The sequence below is a fragment of the Oncorhynchus tshawytscha genome, linkage group LG04 (assembly GCF_018296145.1).
Source record: "Oncorhynchus tshawytscha isolate Ot180627B linkage group LG04, Otsh_v2.0, whole genome shotgun sequence".
Lineage (NCBI taxonomy): Eukaryota > Metazoa > Chordata > Actinopteri > Salmoniformes > Salmonidae > Oncorhynchus > Oncorhynchus tshawytscha.
In genome coordinates this window covers 30,014,382-30,035,525 of record NC_056432.1, presented here as the reverse complement: position 1 = coordinate 30,035,525, position 21,144 = coordinate 30,014,382, and the positions used below count along the sequence as shown (strand labels likewise).

General features: G+C 43.4%; 1 protein-coding gene and 1 long non-coding RNA gene across 3 annotated transcripts; both read right to left on the bottom strand.

Annotated features, from left to right (window-relative positions):
* Positions 1–2,179: 2,179 nt before the first annotated feature.
* On the bottom strand, positions 2,180–11,526 carry LOC112233528 (B-cell CLL/lymphoma 7 protein family member A-like). The gene is made up of 6 exons (XM_024401221.2): positions 11,332–11,526; positions 10,390–10,471; positions 10,031–10,127; positions 9,748–9,927; positions 5,953–6,056; positions 2,180–3,169 (listed from the first exon to the last, which is right to left on the bottom strand). The coding sequence occupies exons 1-6, from the start codon at positions 11,421–11,423 to the stop codon at positions 3,095–3,097; spliced, it is 630 nt and encodes a 209-aa protein (XP_024256989.1). The 5' UTR covers positions 11,424–11,526; the 3' UTR covers positions 2,180–3,094.
* Positions 11,527–17,125: 5,599 nt separating this feature from the next.
* Positions 17,126–21,030, bottom strand: LOC112233527. Of its 2 annotated transcripts, XR_006083219.1 has the most exons (5): positions 20,723–21,030; positions 19,062–20,244; positions 18,598–18,756; positions 18,243–18,386; positions 17,126–17,659 (listed from the first exon to the last, which is right to left on the bottom strand). It is a non-coding gene; the product is annotated as an uncharacterized LOC112233527 (long non-coding RNA). The 2 variants fall into 2 exon arrangements; XR_002950770.1 differs by having other exon boundaries at positions 17,126–18,386.
* Between the last annotated feature and the right edge of the window lie 114 nt (positions 21,031–21,144).

The window sequence follows — 21,144 nt, the reverse complement described above, 5'->3', positions numbered from 1 at the left end:
CTTATAAGACCCCTTTATTTATCCTATGGTTCTGACTTGGTGTACAGGGATAACACTGTAAGAACCACCCATGTTCTGAATTCTGTCGCTTTACATTTGAAAAGTGCTGAACAAATAGTTCTATTGACTATATCCGTCCTAGCTCGCTCATTAATATCTTAATTGAAATTAGATTGCCTCATCTGCTTTTCGTCCCATTATGCCACAGTTTGTACATCTCAATTGTCAGTAGAAACCACATTTGTTTAAGCAAGTCAGCCATATCAGCCATGTTTTTTAAAGACAGTAAATGAGGCTGAATGAACTGTTTTGCTGCCAGACAAGGCTCCGATTATAGCCAGGTGTAGCAGTGTAAGGTGTTGGGACAACTTGTGGGCACTGTTTGTCACTGTTATAGTGAAATGAATGTATTGTTTAGTGTTGTGTGGTGACTTTGCTGGCATGCATCCCATATTTTTTACATGCTAAAATCACCACTGATATCCTCAAAGATGGAAGGCAGGTGGGAGGCAAGATCAGGTGGGACCATTCTAGCCAATGAGAGGGCAAATAAGTGTGAGAACAGGCTATAGAGCTAAGATCTATGTATCTGTGCCATTACAGCGTCTGAGACAACCTCAATGGTGCTGCCTATGCTGTCTCCATTTTAAAGTAGTACATTCTTCTTCATTGGCTGATTGCTCCCAACTCAGGAATTCCCACCCAGTTGACTACTTAAATCAAAATGCATTTGTCACATGCTTCGCAAACAGGGTAGACAAACAGTGAACTGCTTACTTAAGGGCCCTTCACAACAATTCAAAAATAAAGAAAATAAAAGATAACACAAGGAATAAATACACAATGAATAACGAAAACTTGGCTATATACACAGGGTACCAGTACCGAGTCGATGTGCAGGTGTAAAGGGTAATTGAGGTAGATACAAGATGCCCTCAATGGTGCAGCTGTAGAACTTTGAGGATCTGAGGGCCCATGATAAATATGTTCAGCCTCCTGAGGGGGAAGAAGCATCATCACGCCTTCTTCGCGACTGTGTTGGTGTGTGTGGACCATGTTAAATTCCTTAGTGATGTGGACACAGAGGAACTTGATCTCAACCCGCTCCACTATTGCCTCATCGATGTGAATGGGGTCGTGCGTTGCCCTCCGTTTCCTGTAGTCAACGATAAGCACCTTTGTCTTGCAGACGTTGAGGGAAAGGTTGTTGTCCTGGCACCACTGGCAGGTCACGGACCTCGTCCTTATAGGCTGTCTCACCGTCGTCGGCGATCAGGCTTACCACCATCTTGTCGTTAGCAAACTAAATGATGGTGTTGAAGATAGGTGCGGCTACGCAATCATGGGTGAACAGGGAGCACAGGAGGGGCCTAAGCACGCACCCGAGGGGCCCCCGTGTTGAGGGCCATTGTGGTTGATGTGTTGTTGCCTACCCTCACCACCTGGGGGCGGCCCATCAGGAGGTCCAGGATCCAGTTGCAGAGGGAGGTGTTCAGTCCCAGGGTCGAGCTTTGTGATGAGCTTGGAGGGCAGTATGGTGTTATACACGTCCTGATAATCCATCTACCCTTGTTAATGTTAACCTGTTTGAAGGTCTTACATCGGCTAAAGAGAGCAAGATCACATAGTCACCCAGAACAGAGTCACTGGTCACATACACATATTTAACAGATGTTATTGCCGGTGTAGCAAAATGCTTGTAAAAAAAAATACTGCAAAGTTGCTTAGGAGCTCGAAGCAGAGCTGCCATGTCTGTTGGCGCCATCATGCATGGTTCAGTGTTGCTTGCCTCGAAGCAAGCATAGAAGGCATTTAGCTCATCTGGTAGGCTCACGTTACTGAGCAGCTCAAGGCTGGGTTTCCCTTTGTAATCTGTGACAGTTTGCAAGCCCTCAATGGCAATGTTCTCCATCTCTATGACAGGCACAACTCCCTTAAAGTATTTTTTTCCTAAAGTTTCCAAAATGCCATGTGCATCTACTTATCAGTGCATTCATAACCTAACCATTACAAAAAAACGTTTATTTTATCAAATAAGCCTTACGTAAGCAAATTCCAGAGTAAAACCTTGCTTCGCCTCTTCCTCTCTGACTCAATTCTGGAAGATATCCATATTACAGGTTTCTAAACTAGAGCTATCTGCATTGTTATGCAGCTGCCACCGATACAAAGCTACAAGTTTTTTTTTGTAGAATTGTTTTATTTTAAAACCTTTTACATGACGAAATCAATTAATATTTGTGGAATAAATTATGCTAGTTAAACCCCACTCAAATGTATTCCAACACTAATAAAATAATAATACAAATAAGGGTCCCAAAAGAAGACATTCAACATTTGACTTTCTGTAGGACTAATTGAATAAGGCATTTTTAGTTGGGCAAAGGCTGACGAGGAAACAACTATTTAGGCCACTTACACTTCGCAAGTAGAGGTTATACTTATTGTTTAATCTATACATAGTGTTGCCAGCACTGCTGGACTTCAGTGAGGTATTCAAAGAGCTATAACCAAGCAGCCTACATTTGCACTGAAAAATGCTTTGAAAAGGTTAACAAAAACTGGGCAATGGGCACTTGATATACCAGAGTGAAGTATACACACACTATAGAAACAAATCTACACACATTATTCTGGCAATTCAAGGCACACAAACCTGGAAGTAGGCCTATGCTACAAGCTACAGCTTTCACACAAGGAGAAAGGGAAACCAATATGCAACCAAGTGCCACTAATTAATAAAAATGTAGGTGTTGTCTTATAGTTAAATTAACTAATGTCTAACTGTCAAAGTAATAAAAAGGTTCCAACAGCAGCAGAACCAACAGATCATAAAAGGATTCAAACAGTGTGTTGACCCTCCTGAGCAAAACAACAAAAGTGACTAAATTAAAATACTGTATGTACATACACTTTGGCAAAGAACCAAAACAATAGCAGGTGTTAGTGGCAAAATGAGAGGGGGGTGGGGGTGCTGGACTCCTCTGGGACCATTGCAGAAGAAGAAAGAGATGAAGACACGGGAGAGGTTAGGACACCTGAAGTGATTAGGAAATAGCGACAGGTTGAGGAATTGCTGATGGGAGAAGATAAGTTAGATTTCCTCAAAATCAGCTGAGGGAGTTTCCAACTTGCCCTTCTTATTGGGAGGAGTGCCATCTTCAGATTCCTGCAAAAATAAAACAAATAATTTCAGAAAAAGTAAGCTTTTCATATTAAAATACTTGCTGTCAAACTTGTTTCATTATACTGCATCAATAAAATGTATAATTGACAAGCATACAGTACCAGTCCAAAGTTTTTATTTGTACTATTTTTTACATTGTAGAATAATAGTGAAGACATCAAAACTATGAAATAACACACATGGAATTATTTAGTCCACAAAAAAATGTGCTAAACAAATCAAAATATATTTCAATTAATAGGTGCCTTTGTGGAATTTCTTTCCTTAATGCATTTGAGCCAATCAGTTGTGTTGTGACATGGTAGGGGTGGTACACAGAAGATAGCCTTATTTGGCAAAAGACCAAGTCCATATTGTGGCAACAGCTCAAATAAGCAAAGAGAAACAACAGTCTATCATTACTTTAAGACATGAAGGTCAGTCAATCTGGAAAATGTAAAGAACTTTGAAAGTTTGTTCAAGTGCAGTCGCAAAAACCATCAAGCGCAATGATGAAACTGGCTCTCATGAGGACGGCCACAGGAAAGGAAGACAGAGTTACCGCTGCTGCAGAGGAGAACTTCATTAGTTACCAGCCTCTGAAATTGCAGCCCAAATAAATTCTTCAGAATTCAAGTAACAGACACATCTCAACATCAACTGTTCAGAGGAGACTGTGTGAATCAAGCCTTCATGGTCAAAATGCTGCAAAGAGACCACTACCAAAGGTCACCAATAAGAAGAAGACACTTTCTTGGGCCAAGAAACTCGAGCAATGGGCATTAGACCGGTGGAAATCTGTCCTTTGGTCTGATGAGTCCAAATTTTAGATTTTTGGTTCCAACTGCTGTGTCTTTGTGAGACGCAGAGTAGGTGAACTGATGATCTCCGCATGTGTAGTTCCCACTGTGAAGCATGGAGGTGGTGGTGTAATGGTGCTTTGCTGGTGACTGTCTGTGATTTATTTAGAATTCAAGGCACACTTCATTTACAAAATAGCTTCCTATACTTTACTCAGCAAACTGGATGCAGTCTATCACAGTGCCATTCATTTTGTCACCAAAGCCCCTTATACCACCCACCACTGCGACCTGTATGCTCTAGTCGGCTGGCCCTCGCTACATATTCGTCGCCAGACCCACTGGCTCCAGGTCATCTATAAGTCTATGCTAGGTAAAGCTCCGCCTTATCTCAGCTCGCTGGTCATGATAACGACACCCACCCGTAGCACGCACTCCAGCAGATACATCTCACTGGTCATCCCGAAAGCCAAGACCTCATTTGGCCGCCTTTCCTTCCAGTTCTATGACTGGAATGAATTGCAAAAATCGCTGAAGCTGAAGACTTATATTTCCCTCACTAACTTCAAACATCAGCTATCTGAACAACTAACCGATCACTGCAGCTGTACATAGCTCATCTGTAAATAGCCCACCCAATCTACCTACCTCATCCCCATATTGTTTTTATTTACTTTCCTGCTCTTTTGCAGACCAGATATTCTACTTGCACATCATCATCTGCTATTTATCACTCCAGTGTTAATTTGCTAAACTGAAATTACTTCTCTACTATGGCCTATTTATTGCCTTACCCCCTCATGCCATTTGCACACACTGTATATAGACTTTCCCCCCCTATTGTGTTATTGACTGTACGCTTGTTTATTCCATGTGTAACTGTTGTTGTGTTGCACTGCTTTGCTTTATCTTGGTCAGGTTGCAGTTGTAAATGAGAATGTGTTCCGATTAGCTTACCTGGTTAAATAAAGGTGAAATAAAAATAAAAACATTTTTTTAAAGGCACACTTAACAAGCATGGATACCACAGCATTCTGCGGCGATACGCCATCCCATCTGGTTTGCCCATAGTGGGACTATTTCAGGCTGTGTAATTTGACCAAGAAGGAGAATGATGAAGTGCTGCATCAGATGACCTGGCCTCCACAATCACCCGACCTCAACCCAATTGAGATGGTTTGGGATGAGTTGGACCGCAGAGGGAAGGAAAAGCAGCCAACAAGTGCTCAGCATATGTGGGAACTCCTTCAAGACTGAAAAGCAGTCCTCATGAAGCTGGTTGAGAGAATGCCAAGAGTGTGCAAAGCTGTCATCAAGGCAAAGGGTGGCTACTTTGAAGAATCTCAAATATAAAATATATTTTGATTTGTTTAACACTTTTATAGTTACTACATTATTCCATGTGTGTTATTTCATGGGTTTGATGTCTTTAGCCAGCAGCATACCACCCTGCATACCACTGCTGGCTTGCTTCTGAAGCTAGGCAGGGTTGGTCCTGGTCAGTCCCTGGATGGGAGACCAGATGCTGCTGGAAGTGGTGTTGGAGGGCCAGTAGTAGGCACTCTTTCCTCTGGTCTAAAAAAATATCCCAATACCCCAGGACAGTGACTGGTGACACTGCCCTGTGTAGGGTGCAGTCTTTCGGATGGGACTTTAAACGGGTATCCTGACTCTGAGGTCTTTCAAGATCCCATGGCACTTATAGTATGAGTAGGGGTGTTAAACCCGGTGTCCTGGCCCTCAAACCATCATGGTCACCTAATAATCCCTAGTTTACAATTGGCTCATCCCTCTCCTCTGTTACCATTCCCCAGGTCATTGCTGTAAATGAGAATGTGTTCTCATTCAACTTACCTGGTAAAATAACATAAATGTACTATTATTTTACAATGTAGAAAAACCCTTGAATGAGTAGGTGTATCCAAACTTTTTACTGGTACTGTATACAAAGACATTCTAGTCTTGGATGGTTGTGGAAGGGAGGACCTGAGAATCTTGAGGAGTGTCTGAAGATGGTTCATTCCCTCCTGTGGACCTTCCGTCCCTCTTGGGTGTGCTTGTGTTGGAATACTCTGAGGAGTGAACATTTCCTGCAATAACAAAAAGTCTGTTTCAGGCATAACCATGGTAGACAAGATGATTTAAGGAAATTGAATAAGAAGGACAAGGCACTACTTCTGTAACAATTCTGATTAAAAGTGAATTATTAAAATAGGCAAGTACATTTTCTGTTACATGTCGACTACACGCGTGCATCCGTCATTGCTGTTTTGTCTACACGAGACGCAATCATGACACGGAGGTTAAAACATCAAAACCAACTGTGAACCAATGACAGTGCCTTTGGAAAGTATTCAGACCCCTTGACTTTTTCTACGTTACAGCCTATTCTAAAATTGATTAAATCATTTTTTTCCCCCCTCAATCTACACACAATACTCCATAATGACAAAAGAAAAAATTGGGTTTTAAACATTTTTGCAAATGACAAATTATTTTAAAAAGTATCACGTTTATATAAGTATTCAGACCATTTACTCAGTACATTGTTGAAGCACCTTTGGCAGCGATTACAGCATTGAGACGCTATAAACGTGACACATCTGTATTTGGGGCGTTTCTCCCATTCTCTGCAGATCCTCTCAATCTCTGTCAGGTTAGAAGGGGAGCGTTGCTACACAGCAGGTCTCTCCAGAGATGTTTGATCGGGTTCAAATCCAGCTCTGGCTGGGCCACTCAAGGACATTCATTCAAAGACTTGTCCCAAAGCCACTCCTGCATTGTCTTGGCTGTGTGCTTAGTGTTGTTGTCCTGTTGGAAGGTGAACCTTCGCCCCAATCTGAGGTCCTGGGCAGGTTTTCATCAAGGATCGCTCTGCTCTGTTCATCTTTTCCTCGATCCTGACTAGTCTCCCAGTCCCGGCCTCTGAAAAACATCCCCACAGCATGATGCTGCCACCACCATTCTTCACTGTAGGGATGGTGCCAGGTTTCCTCCAGATGTGATGCTTGGCATTCAGGCCAAAGAGTTCAATCTTGGTTTCATCAGACCAGAGAGACTTTCTCATGGTCAGAGTTCTTTAGGTGCCTTTTGGCAAACTCCAAGCGGGCTGTCATGTGACTTATGAGGAGTAGCTTCCGTCTGGCCACACTACCATAAAGACCTGATTGGTGGAGTGCTGCAGAGATGGTTGTCCTTCTGGAAGTTTCTCCCATCTCCACAGAGACACTCTGGAGCTCTGTCAGAGTGACCATTGGGTTCTTGGTCACCTCCCTGACCAAGGCTGTTCTCCCCCGATTGCTCAGTTTGGCCAGGCAGCCAGTTCTAGGAAGAGCCTGGGTGGTTCCAAACTTATCCATTTAAGAATTATGAAGGCCACTTTGTTCTTGGAGACCTTCAATGCTGCATGCATTTTTTGGTAACCTTCCCCAGATCTGTGCCTTGACACAATTCTGTCTCTGAGCTCTGCGGACAATTCCTTCGAACCACATGGCTTGATTTTTTTAAATCTTACATGCACTGTCAACTGTGGTACCTCATATAGACAGGTGTGTGCCTTTCCAAATCATGTCTAATCAATTGAATTTACCAAAGGTGGACTCATCTCAAGGATGACCAATGGAAACAGGATGCACCTAAGCTCAATTTCGAGTCTCATAGCAAAGGGTCTGAATACTTATGTATATAAGGTGTTTCTGTTTAAGTTAATATATTTGCAAAAGTTTTATATTTTTTCTCTCTCGCTTTGTCATTATGGGGTATTGTGTGTAAATGGCTGAGGATTTGTTTTTATTTAATCGATTTTAGAATATGGCTGTAACATAAAACGTAGAAAAGGTCAAGGCATCTGAATACTTTCTGAAAGCACTATATTCATTTTGGGGTAGGTCGAACACACAAAACAATCATGAACATTTAGCTAGATAGATGTTGCTAGCCAGTTTGTCCTGGGAGATAAACATTGGGTTGTTATTTTACCTGACATAATTATGGTTCTCTTTTCAGCTGACTCTTTGTAGAATTTCTACCCATAGTCATGTTTCTCTACTCTGACTATTAATCCACAGAAAAAGTGAAACCTAGTTTGTTTTCTTTAATGAATCTCTCCTCTTGTCTTTCAAGCATCCACGTGGGTTTGAATCTTCCTGATATCCAATGAGGGGACTTGCAGCGTGTGGAATGTCTCAAATAAAACTAAATTATATTTTAGCGTTTGGCTTCGCAGACACGTTCACACGAGCGGTGTGGGTTAAATTATTGAATAACATGTGTAAATGTATTTTGCAACACTCACACAACTTGGCCGTTGAGGGTCGCATGTTATTCTTCTCTTTACTATCCACAATACTTTCAACTTCACAGACGTGGCATGAGTGACCTTGCTCGGGGTGTATTATCGCAGATCTTGGTAGACTAGGTCGGATTGCAGCATGACCTAGCAAGATTTATTTACCTGTGTTTTTCCCAAAATAATATCACCAAATCTGAGTGATAACACAAATACCTTATTGTAACTGACTTAAAACTCTACATGACAGAACCATCTTGTGGCAAAAAAAGCGAAGTTGAGTGTATGTACAGAACTGGCTGCTTCGCATGATATATTGTTGTCTCTACCTTCTTGCCCATTGTGGTGTTGTCTATGCCCAATAATGTTGCTACCATGTTGTGTTGCTACCATGCTGTGTTGTCATGTGTTGCTGCCTTGCCATGTTGTCGTGATGTGTGTTTTCTCCTTTATATGTTATTTATTTTAATCCCAGCCCCAGTCCCCACAGGAGGTCTTTTACCTTTTGGTAGGCCGCCACAGTAAGAATTTGTTCTTTAACTGATTTGCCTAGTTAAATAAATAAATAAATAAATAAAAGGACAAGGGGTTGGTATTGAATTATGCAAAATACTACTCACGGGTGTTTAGCTTGCTACTTGGTGAAAACTACATCAATGACAAGTTAGCACACTGTAGTTTGAGGAGTTTTGCACTCCGTCCTGAAACGGCATTGGCATGGCAAACCGATTTACCAGCTCATTACACCAAAAACTACAGTAGGCCTTAGTGAAATCCTCTGTTCAACCCCACAAGAGGAAACAATCTGTTTGCCTGTCTAGTACATAACAGCTAAACTTTTATCAAAATAAATGAGAAACTCGTTGCCCAGAGTACATGCTCAGACTTGTGAATAAATCTCTCTCGGTAGATGCCCATTTTTACAATACTGTTATGAGGCATGTTTAGCATTTCATGATATCTTCCATACCCCCATCGTTGATTATGGTTTGTCAATATGTATTGCTAGCCTGAAAATCTTTAGCAAAAACTTGCTAAATTGTTTCAAGCCATTCTCTGTATGCTGATGGGTTAATTCATAGAACTGTTCCCAATGCTGTCATTGACATTGGTGAAGATGAAATAACATTTGTTTTCACGCATGACTAACTCACTTTGGGGGGGGAAAGAGTGCTAAATGGCATACTATTTTGTTCACCAAACGTTCCTTATGAATGCCATCTCTACAAGCCATAATATGTACACTTTTGACCTTGACAGCTGTGCAACTGCCATTTTTTTTACTATTCCGGGATTATGTGGGCTGTATAAAAGCATTCTGCCTCAAGTTAAGTCTTATTGTTTGACAAGTTGACACTACTCGTAGAAAATACCTCAAGGTAAGACAAGAGCACAGCTTTAATGAGGACAATATGCATGGTATAGTTTCATATAGTTTAGTTGAAACTAAGGCAAAGCTCTCCCTTTCTGTGCTAGGTAGCATATTGACTGACCACTCTTGCTGTCTGTGCTCTTCAGCTGCTCTTTGCCAGGGGACTGGCTCTGGTCGCTCTTAGCCTCGTTGCTGTCACTCTGGGAAGTTGCCGTGGCCTCTGGGGCAGGGCTGGCACTGTTGCTGTTCTCCTGCTTCATCGGGGAGCAGTCAGCAATGGAGCTCTGGTTACTGTTGTCATCTAAGAGATACGGTGAGTGAAATTAAGATGTTTACAACTATTATTGAACATCAGTTTGAAGTATTTTGCTCTATGTTGGCACAAGGTGTGAATTGGCTCATACCATGCATGTCCATCATTCCAGGAGAGGAGCTGTTTTCTGGTGTTGTGACCTCCGACCCATACTTGTCATCCTTGCCTTTCTTCTTATTTTTGCTCTTCTGCAAGATTGCACATAAAATGCTGTAGTTGTTCTATTCATTAAGTATGTCATATTACATTATGTATTTTATCTCAATATAAATCACTTTGTATAGGTCATAACAGAAGGAATTTGAAAGGAGACGAAAAAATGAAGCATAATGGTGATCAACCACCTTACTTCTGCAATTTAACTGTTTCCAGTTTCATTCTACACTCACCATAAAAATATATATATAAAATTAAATCAAATTGGTGCCCCCAAACACCCTGCAGACTTACATCATTTGACTTGGGTTCGGTTACTGGCACCCACTTGTAGATTCGCAAGGATGTGTCACCGACTGTTACCCATTTCTTCTCCCTGCATTAGATACACAAGGAATGAGGAACACTTGTTTGCATTTGTGTATTAATTTCAAAATGTCAACAAAACACCACAATAATATTTTTGTTTGCTAATACTTTAAATGTCAATTCCCCGTAGAAAATGTCCTTCAATATTTCTGTGGAAAGTTCATTTGAAAGTTAGGAATGTACGTACTTGTAGCCATTTGAGATATATACCAATGAGTGAGCCTACAGGCGAATAGCCTAAACTAAATTATTTAAATTAAATGTAGTGGTGATTACATTTAGGCTACGAACACATTAGTGCAAATCTATAAATTGCAATTTTATTAAACTATAGGACCATCCAAAATAAAATTGTAAAGCAATTCGGTCTTCGCACAGTTCCTCTTCCCACCAGCACCCCACGCGCTCCCTATATTTGTAGGACACAAAAACCTCTCCAAGCGCTAAATTTAAAACCCCGCGAACATAGAAACTATTCTAACTATTGACCGCTGTCGTCGAACGGCGGCTGTGATGTTATTATTGATAACATTCGAGCGGTGAAAAACCAGTAGCCGACAAAGCTTCTCAAGCCGGCAGTACATGTACTATGCTAGAACGGCAAAGGCTTCATGTGACTGCAACGAAATGGCTTCTAGGTTCAACCCACAATATTTTCTGAATAGATGTAATATTCCCACATGATACGTGTTTAAGCGACCTCCTCCTCTGACCAGGGCACGGGAGCGCAGCGCACATGAGCCGAGATATCATCCGACCGAATTTCATTCAATATATCTTTCGTTTCATAAATTTGTTCTTCTGCCGGTCTCTCCTCCCCCACTAGCAATGCTGCTCTCGGGTCTTAGATAACGCGTTCCCTCTTACCAATTTCGTACTTTATCAACAGCAGCCATAACCCGCTTGATGTCATCTTTCGCCCTACTCCGTGTCTCCGCGCGGACCGACCTGCCCGACATAGCTGCTATAGGTAAAATATTTTCTTAAACTCGCCGGCAGTTTAGACACAATGCAAACACACTGAAACGAGCTGTAGGAGGAAGTAATGCGCCTGCGCCAAGGACAGCGTTCAGAACAAGCAAAGCGCGTGCACGCCCAATTTTTTTGTGTTTTGTAGACAGACAGCCTGAACAGAAGTTCCACTACTTCAGACAAAAGTTTTACAGCATTTAAGTCTCCCAGAAAACAAAAGTTAATGCATAGACTATACATTAATTTTTTAAAGTATAATTACTTGGAACAAATAAATTAAAAACATTTGCAATAAAATGTGTCATTTAATTTTTCATGTCATAACATATGCTGTATTCAATTGATCTTTATTAGCCAATCATAGCCAATAAAAGGTCACATCAAACTGCACCCATGAGGAAACCTGTATGTGTGTGCTTCATGAACTAGATATTTCCCATGAGTCTTTTACAGCACTCTTGCCACCTCTCCGTCATGATTTACATCTCACTCTTGCCACCTCCCCGGTCAACAACAAGACTCAGGCCCTCGCACGGTTCTGCCTGGGATCTTACCTCAGAACCCTGAGGCTGATCCCAGTCAACCTGCGAGCCCCAGTCTATTTTCTGCTCCCCACACACTATGTCCAGCTCCAGAAGTTAAGACATTTTAAACTGGAAAAAGAAGCAGTCACGGTTTTAACTAAACACGGCTCTCTTCTCTCTCTTGTGCAGGAGTGGGAACCAATGTGTACAGTAGTGCGCAGGCTTGCTATAGGTGAGCCCACAACGGTTTGGCACAATGTGGCCAATCTTACTCTGCTGAATTGGCACCAGGACCTGTCCTGGATGGTCACCCACAAGATCCTCCCAGTCAGGGCCGTTATGCACTCCCGGGGCATTGCGATAACATCCGCGTGCCCCTGAACAGGCTGCGGCCAAGGTGAGGCACTTGCTCTGGGAGTGCAGAGCCGCCAGGGACCTGTGGAAGGAAAAAGGCCCCCTGATCTCCCGGTGTCTGCCAGCAGGGGAGGACCTAACGCACCAGCTCGTGCTGTATGGGGTGGGCTGAAGGCCTATTCCACAAAGGGCCTTCACCAAGCTCTGGCCCACCCTCATGTCTGAAGGAAGCACTGTGATCCTCCCACAAACTGCTGGTAGCGAAACGAGTAGAGACTACCCCCCCAGGCAGTGGCCATGGTAGCCACGGAAGCCCTGTGGTGGTACAGAAGAAAGGGAGCCTCGACACCAGGCGAAGGGTCCCCCACATCACCCAAGGTCCCGGCGGCCACGACCTGACAGCGCTGCGGCACCTAGAGCGATGCGCCTAGGGGAGGGATCTCCTCTGGGCCCCAACGGACAGGACGGTAATTGATTCGGAGGAGCAGGAGGAGGTGTGTTTGATAAGGACTCACCACGCTCCTGTACAAAAGACCGAAGACAGCCTTTTAACAAAGTGACTTTAACATGTTTTTCATGTCTTAAAAATGTTTTTCCTTTGTTAAATAATTTGTATACATTTTACAGAATGAGGTTTTTACAGGAAAACATTATTTTATTCAAGGTTGTTTCTATTGTTTTTAACCTTTATTTAACCAGCTAGACTAGTTGAGAACAAGTTCTCATTTGCAACTGCGACCTGACCAAGATAAAGCAAAGCAGTTTGACACATCAACAGAGTTACACATTGTTTATTCAAACATACAGTCAATAATACAGTAGGAAAAAGTCTATACAGTATGTGCAAATGAAGTAGGATAAGGGAGGTAAGGCAATAAATAGGCCATGGTGGCAAAGTAATTACAATATAGCAATTAAACACTGGAATGGTAGATGTGCAAGTAGAAATACTGGGCTGCAAAGGAGCAAGATAAATACACTGCTCAAAAAAATAAAAGGTACCACTAAAATAACACATTTTAGATCTGAATGAAATATTCTTATTAAATACTTTTTTCTTTACATAGTTGAATGTGCTGACAACAAAATCACACAGAAATTATCAATGGAAATCAAATTTATCAACCCATGGAGGTCTGGATTTGGAGTCACACTCAAAATTAAAGTGGAAAACCACACTACAGGCTGATCCAACTTTGATGTAATGTCCTTAAAACAAGTCAAAATGAGGCTCAGGAGTGTGTGTGGCCTCCACGTGCCTGTATGACCTCCCTACAACGCCTGGGCATGCTCCTGATGAGGTGGCGGATGGTCTCCTGAGGGATCTCCTCCCAGACCTAGACTAAAGCATCCGCCAACTCCTGGACAGTCTGTGGTGCAACGTGGCGTTGGTGGATGGAGCGAGACCTGATGTCCCAGATGTGCTCAATTGGATTCAGGTCTGGGGAACGGGCGGGCCAGTCCATAGCATCAATGCCTTCCTCTTGCAGGAACTGCTGACACACTCCAGCCACACAAGGTATAGCATTGTCTTGCATTAGGAGGAACCCAGGGCCAACCGCACCAGCATATGGTCTCACAAGGGTTCTGAGGATCTCATCTCGGTACCTAATGGCAGTAAAGCTACCTCTGGCGAGCACATGGAAGGCTGTGCGGTCCCCCAAAGAAATGCCACCCCACACCATGACTGACCCACTGCCAAACCGGTCATGCTGGAGGATGTTGCAGGCAGCAGAATGTTCACCACGGCGTCTCCAGACTATCACATGTGCTCAGTGTGAACCTGCTTTCATCTGTGAAGAGCACAGGGCGCCAGTGGCGAATTTGCCAATCGTGGTGTTCTCTGGCAAATGCCAAACGTCCTGCACAACCCCCACCTGTGTATGTCGGGCCCTCATACCACCCTCATGGAGTCTGTTTCTGACCGTTTGAGCAGACACATGCACATTTGTGGCCTGCTGGAGGTCATTTTGCAGGGCTCTGGCAGTGCTCCTCCTGCTCCTCATTGCACAAAGGCGGAGGTAGAGGTCCTGCTGCTGGGTTGTTGCCCTCCTACAGCCTCCTCCACATCTCATGATGTACTGGCCTGTCTCCTGGTAGCGCCTCCATGCTCTGGACACTACGCTGACAGACACAGCAAACCTTCTTGCTACAGCTCGCATTGATGTTCCATCCTGGATGAGCTGCACTACCTGAGCCACTTGTGTGGGTTGTAGACTACGTCTCATGCTACCACTAGAGTGAAAGCACCGCCATCATTCAAAAGTGACCAAAACATCAGCCAGGAAGCATAGGAACTGAGAGGTGATCTGTGGTCATCACCTGCAGAACCACTCCTATATTGGGGGTGTCTTGCTAATTGCCTATAATTTCCACCTGTTGTCTATTCCATTTGCACAACAGCATGTGAAATTCATTGTCAATCAATGTTGCTTCCTAATTGAACAGTTTGATTTCACAGAAATGTGATTGACTTGGAGTTACATTGTGTTGTTTAAGTGTTCCATTTATATTTTTGAGCAGTGTAAATAAATACAGTATGAGGATGAGGTAGTTGGATGGGCTATTTACAGATGCAGTGATCTGTGAGCTGCTCTGACAGCTGGTGCTTAAAGCTAGTGAGGAAGATAAGAGTCTCCAGCTTCAGTGATTTTTGCAGTTCGTTCCAGTCATTGGCAGCAGAGAACTGGAAGTATTGGCAGCCAAAGGAAGTATTGGCTTTGGGGGTGACCAGTGAGATATACCTGCTGGAGCGCATGCTACAGGTGGGTGCTGCTATGGTGACCATTGAGCTGAGATAAGGCGGGGCTTTACCTAGCAGAGACTTGTAGATGACCTGGAGCCAGTGGGGTTGGTGACGAGTATGAAGCGAGGGCCAGCCAACGAGAGCGTACAGGTCACAGTGGTGGGTAGTATATGGGTATTTGGTGACAAAACAGATGGCACTGTGATAGACTGCATCCAATTTGTTGAGTAGAGTGTTGGAGGCTATTTTGTAAATTACGTCGCCGAAGTCGAGGATCAGTAGGATGGTCAGTTTTACGAGGGTATGTTTGGCAGCATGAGTGAAGGATGCTTTGTTGCGAAATAGGAAGCCGATTCTAGATTTAGTTTTAGATTGGAGATGCTTAATGTGAGAGTTTACAGTCTAACCAGACACCTAGGTATGTGTAGTTGTCCACATATTCTAAGTCGGAACCGTCCAGAGTAGTGATGCTGGATGGGCGGGCAGGTAGCAATCGGTTGAAGAGCATGCATTTAGTTTTACTTGCATTTAAGAGCAGTTGGAGGCCATGGAAGGAGAGTTGTATGGCATTGAAGCTTGTCTGGAGGTTAGTTAACACAGTATCCAAAGAAGAGCCAGAGGTATACAGAATGGTGTCGTCTGCATAGAGGTGGATCAGAGAATCACTAGCAGCAAGAGCAACATCATTGATGTATACAGAGAAGAGTCGGCCCGAGAATTGAACCCTGTGGCACCCCTATAGAGACTGCCAGAGGTCCGGACAACAGGCCCTCCGATTTGACACACTGAACTCTATCAGAGAAGTAGTTGGTGAACCAGGCGAGGCAATCATTTGAGAAACCAAGGCTGTTGAGTCTGCTGATAAGAATGTGGTGATTGACAGAGTTGAAAGCCTTGGCCAGGTCGATGACTACGGCTGCACAATAATGTCTCTTATCGATGGCGGTTATGATATCGTTTAGGACCTTGAGCGTGGCTGAGGTGCACCCATGACCAGCTCTGAAACCAGATTGCATAGCGGAGAAGGTACGGTGGGATTCGAAATGGTCAGTAATCTGTTAATTAACTTAGCTTTCGAAGACCTTAGAAAGACAGGGTAGGATAGATATAGGTCTGTAGCAGTTTGGGTCTAGAGTGTCTTCCACTTTGAAGAGGGGGATGACCGCGGCAGCTTTCCAATCTTTGGGAATCTCAGGCGATACAAAAGAGAGGTTGAACAGGCTAGTAATAGGGGTTGCAACAATTTCGGCAGATACATTTTAGAAAGAGGGTCCAGATTGTCTAGCCGGGCTGATTTGTAGGGGTCCAGATTTTGCAGCTCTTTCAGAACATCAGCTATCTGGATTCGGGTGAAGGTAAAATGGGGAGGCTTGGGCGAGTTGCTGTGGGTGGTGGAGAGGGCTGTTGATCGGGGTAGCCTCAGTGCAGTGGGCAGATGGGAGGAGGTGCTCTTATTCTTCATGGACTTTAGTGTCCCAGAACTTTTGAGTTTGTGCTACAGGATGCAAATTTCTGCTTGAAAAAGCTAGCCGTAGCTTTCCTAACTGCCTGTGTATATTGGTTCCCAACTTCGCTGAAAAGTTGCATATCACGGGAGCTATTCGATGCTAATGCAGAACGCCACAGGATGTTTTTGTGCTGGTCAAGGGCAATATCTGTTCCTGGTTCTACATTTTTTGAATGGGGTATGCTTATTTAAGATGGTGAGGAAGGCACTTTTAAAGAATAACCAGGCATTCTCTACTGACGGGATGAGGCCAATATCCTTCCAAGATACCCGAGGCAGGTTGATTAGAAAGGCCTGCTTGCTGAAGTGTTTTAGGGAGTGTTTGACAGTGATGAGTGGTAGTCGTTTGGCCGCAGACCCATTACGGATGCAGGCAATGAGGCAGTGATCGCTGAGATCTTGGTGGAAGACAGCAGAGGTGTATTTGGAGGGCAGGTTGGTTAGGATGATATCCAGGAGGGTGCCTGTGTTTACGGATTTGGGGTTGTACGTGGTAGGTTTATTGATCATTTGTGTGAGATTGATGGCATCTAGCTTAGAATGTAGGATGGCCGGGGTGTTAAGCATGTCCCAGTTTAGGTCACCTAGCAGCACGAGCTCTGTAGATAGAAGATTTAACACATTTAAATGTAATACTCAAATGCTGTTTTTATGCCGTTTTTATGTGTATAAACGATGTAAATGAAAATGAGCTGTTTTTAAAGGAAATTGATAAATATAAACTTTTCCAAAATAAAAAAACATGTAATTTCTATACAACTTCTGACCCGGAGGGGGACAACATTCCCTCTTGGGAGGAGGGAACAATCCCCAGGAAATCATTTGAAAATGTTTCCATGGAAATCTCCTCCAGGATCTCACAATCCAGCATGTCTTCTGAATCTGTCCCACACACACAGACTTTTAATGGTGGACTACCAAAGCTGTGTAGTCTCCGTCTCATTTTCACATTTTTAGACACTACTCTGAGCTCAACATGGTGATACATACCATCACATTCAATGGCTTCCAGCTCAGATCTCCCCCTCTTTGGATTCAGTCCTACCAGTGAGGTGAAAAATTCTGCCAGCTTGTCCTCAGTGATATGTTCCGCTGAGGCAAAAAGATAGTTGACGTATTATTAGAATGAAATACCAGCACTGCCTCAGAACAAGGGAACATAAAGACATAAGGCTAACAAATTGTAGATACTGACACTACCCTGCATAAAAAATATACAGGCACAGCAAACAGGCTTGTGGAGACTAAGAAAATACAGATTTACAGGCAGCTAGCCTAGCACATCTCTGTCCTGGAAGAGTTCCAGCAGCTCGTCCCTGTTCACTACATGCTCTCTCATCACCCAGGACCTGGAAAGTGTGAAGCAACTACTTCCTGGAGATGCCAAATGCTGGCTGTTGGTTGACGTACACCTTAATAAACTCCTTCAGGTCTATGTCGGTCACATATTTCAGTCTCAGCATACCTGCTGAACTTTACTTCGTTCTGCATGTCCTCCAGCTGGAGAGAGTCATGATCAACAAACATTATTTCTATACTGAACCTAACTCATTATAACTTAACAAAGTATAACGAAATGAGTAACAAAAACAGAAAATTATCAAAGTAATAAATTAATCAATCGTTTCCCACATTAGCCTAGTCATCGGATTTGTCCTCATTAAGGACTTTGTACCTCTTGCTCAATGGGGAGGAAGCCCAGAGCCCCCATGATAAAGGGGACCTTTGCTAGTGGGATTCAGGTGGACACCTGTCGGATCTCCATGGAGTCAATGCCTTGTTTACACAGCTGACAGTAATAGAAAAAGTCCTCCATTTCCTAAAGGGAAAAATGTAAGTGTCAGAACAAACGCACAAGTATTGTACAGCCATAACTCACGTACCCACTCTATACAATTCTGAATATTGATGGTTACATGGTAAAGATGTCAGTTTGACATACTCTAAAGATTTCTGTTTCTAATGCACTAAACACACAAGAGACAACGATTCAGTATATGTTCAACAGGAAAACTCAACGGTCTACTCACTTTAAACTAATCTCCCATATGAGGACTTCAGTCAGACCCCCAGCAGTGAAGACATATAGAATGTCATTGGAGCAGGCCATAGCAGATACCCCTGTTGGGTGGCAAATCAGAGCAGAGAACCTGGGGGTTCCCATCAATGGGCAGAATCTCGAGATCCACCTTGAAAAAGAAGACATTATGACAAATGACAATTAAACCAGTATCTCTTTATTAGGCAAGAAATACACACCAGTCTGGCCCCTAAAATAAAGACTTTCATACATATTTGGTATGACTGAGGAGGTAGTTTGATACAATTGGGCGTGAATCAACACTTACCTTGTCTTTTGTGATGTATGCCATTTAATGAGAGCTAGGGTCATGATCCTTCATTTGTGGCCTTCATACTACACCCCAGTGACACAGAGATGCCGTGAAATAAGAGGACTAATCATATTTTTACAGACTGTTATTTGGGTGCTGACCTGCACATCTTGGTGATGCTGTTGAAAAGCTTCACTTTGTAGAGGCCAGAGGCAGTGAGCAGGAAATCCTCTGTGGTGAGGGGTGTGCACCAAGCCATACAGGTGGGCCCGACGCTCTGCTCAATGCGCTCAGGATCATCAGCTCATTCTCATTGCTATTCTCCAGGTCATTCTCCACCTAATGAATCACCACACACCAAGGCAAAGTTATCCAACGTGATTCAGCATGCCTAGTGGTTCAGCAAGTAAAGAACCACTGCATGCAAGTAAACCAGAGCCCTACTAAGTGTGAGGGTCTGGTCCATGCCCAGGGAGAATAGTCTGGGTTGGGTGCTGTCCAGGTACACCCCAAATAGGAAGTCCCTGATGGGCTTATAGTGGGAGTGATGCCTCACCAGGTACTTCCAGCACTGCACGCTCCTACCAGTGTACATGCCAAACACCATCACCGCTTTTCCAGCATCCTGACAGTAGCAACAAAACACGAGGGAAGCGTGCAATTTGTTAGCTTCAGTTTGATTATAATGCTTCAAGGTAGAGGGCTCAAACCGGTTACTTTCCAATCCCAATGCCAGAACCACAGTGTCTGCTCACTGCTGTGGCCAGGTAGAGGGAGTCTGGAGAGAAGGTAATGTGAGTGGCTGTAGTTGAGTCGCTCCTCTGCCTCACTCTTCAATGTGCAAGCATCCAGTACATGGACAGCTCCACTTGCAAATCCAACTGCCAAGTATAATCCTGTTCACTGACGCACAGGATAGCCTGGTCAAAGCTGAGCCAACTCAAACAAACAGAGAATGATGTTTTTAAGGGGAGTTCTCTGTATACCACAAATCAAATGTGAGAACATCAATGTGAGATCTTTCTACATATGCATATAGTTTTACTTATAGGAAATTAAACTGACAAAAGCCTCTGGCCTGCTGGGTCACCTTGGGGGGGGTCATAGGCGATGCACTGAATCTGCCTCTCCTTCTCAAAGACCCTGCTGCAGATGGACACCTTGCGCTCATAGTCCCATGCCTTCAGGGTGCCACTGTGGCTGCCCAAGGCAACAACTGGTTGCTGGGGGTGACATGCCACAGCATGCAGTGCCTCGCAATGCTTTCGCAGCAGCGGCTCCGTCACACTGCCCTGTGCTTTCACATGTATCACCCTCGAGCTGACTGTAGACAGGACAAAATTCCTACAGACAAGAGAGGGATTAAAAGGGAGAAGTATGACAAAGCAGATACGTTTCACATACACTGGGGCACCAGCTGGCATCACACTTATTCTCACCGGATAAAAAACATCTTGGCTTACTTACAAGCCCTTAACCAACAATGCAGTTTTAAGAAAAATAATAGTTATGAAAAATATTTACTAAATAAACTAAAGTAAAAAATAAAAGAGTAACAATAAAATAACATTTGGAAATTGCTCCTCAGGGCGGTGCACAATTGGCCCATCGTCATAAATTAGAATTTGTTCTTAAATGACTTGCCTAGTTAAATAAAAATTAAAATAAATGTAAAAAACATGAGGGGATTGCTTGGGTAACAGTGTCATTGAGGGGTCTGGGTAGACTTGAGAGAGTCAGAATCCCATGTATTTTAGACTGATCATCTGTCTTAGTACACATTCTGTCCACTGACAGTCAAGCCTTTCAACCTGCTCTTTACCATTCTCCTCTTCTTTCTGATGCAAATCTTCTCCATCCTTGTCTGACTGCTGCTTTGCTTCAGTGCTAGTTGCGGCCTGCTGCTCCTCTGGAGGGCTTGGCAAGGGGTCATTACTCTCGGTTCCAATGCCTGATATGACTCAAGTATTCACAGGCCTACTGTGTTTTCAGACAAATACCATCTGAAATAGATGGGTACCATGAGGACAGTAGCTATCAACAACAAACAGATTCAATGCTTAGCTGTCATTTTGTAATGAAAAATATACAGTGCATTCGGAAAGTATTCAGAACCCTTCCCTTTTTCCACATTTTGTGACATTTACAGCCATATTGTAAAATTTATTAAATATTTTCTTCCCCTCATCAATCTACACACAATACACCATAGAGACAAAGTGAAAACAAGTTTTTAGAAATGTT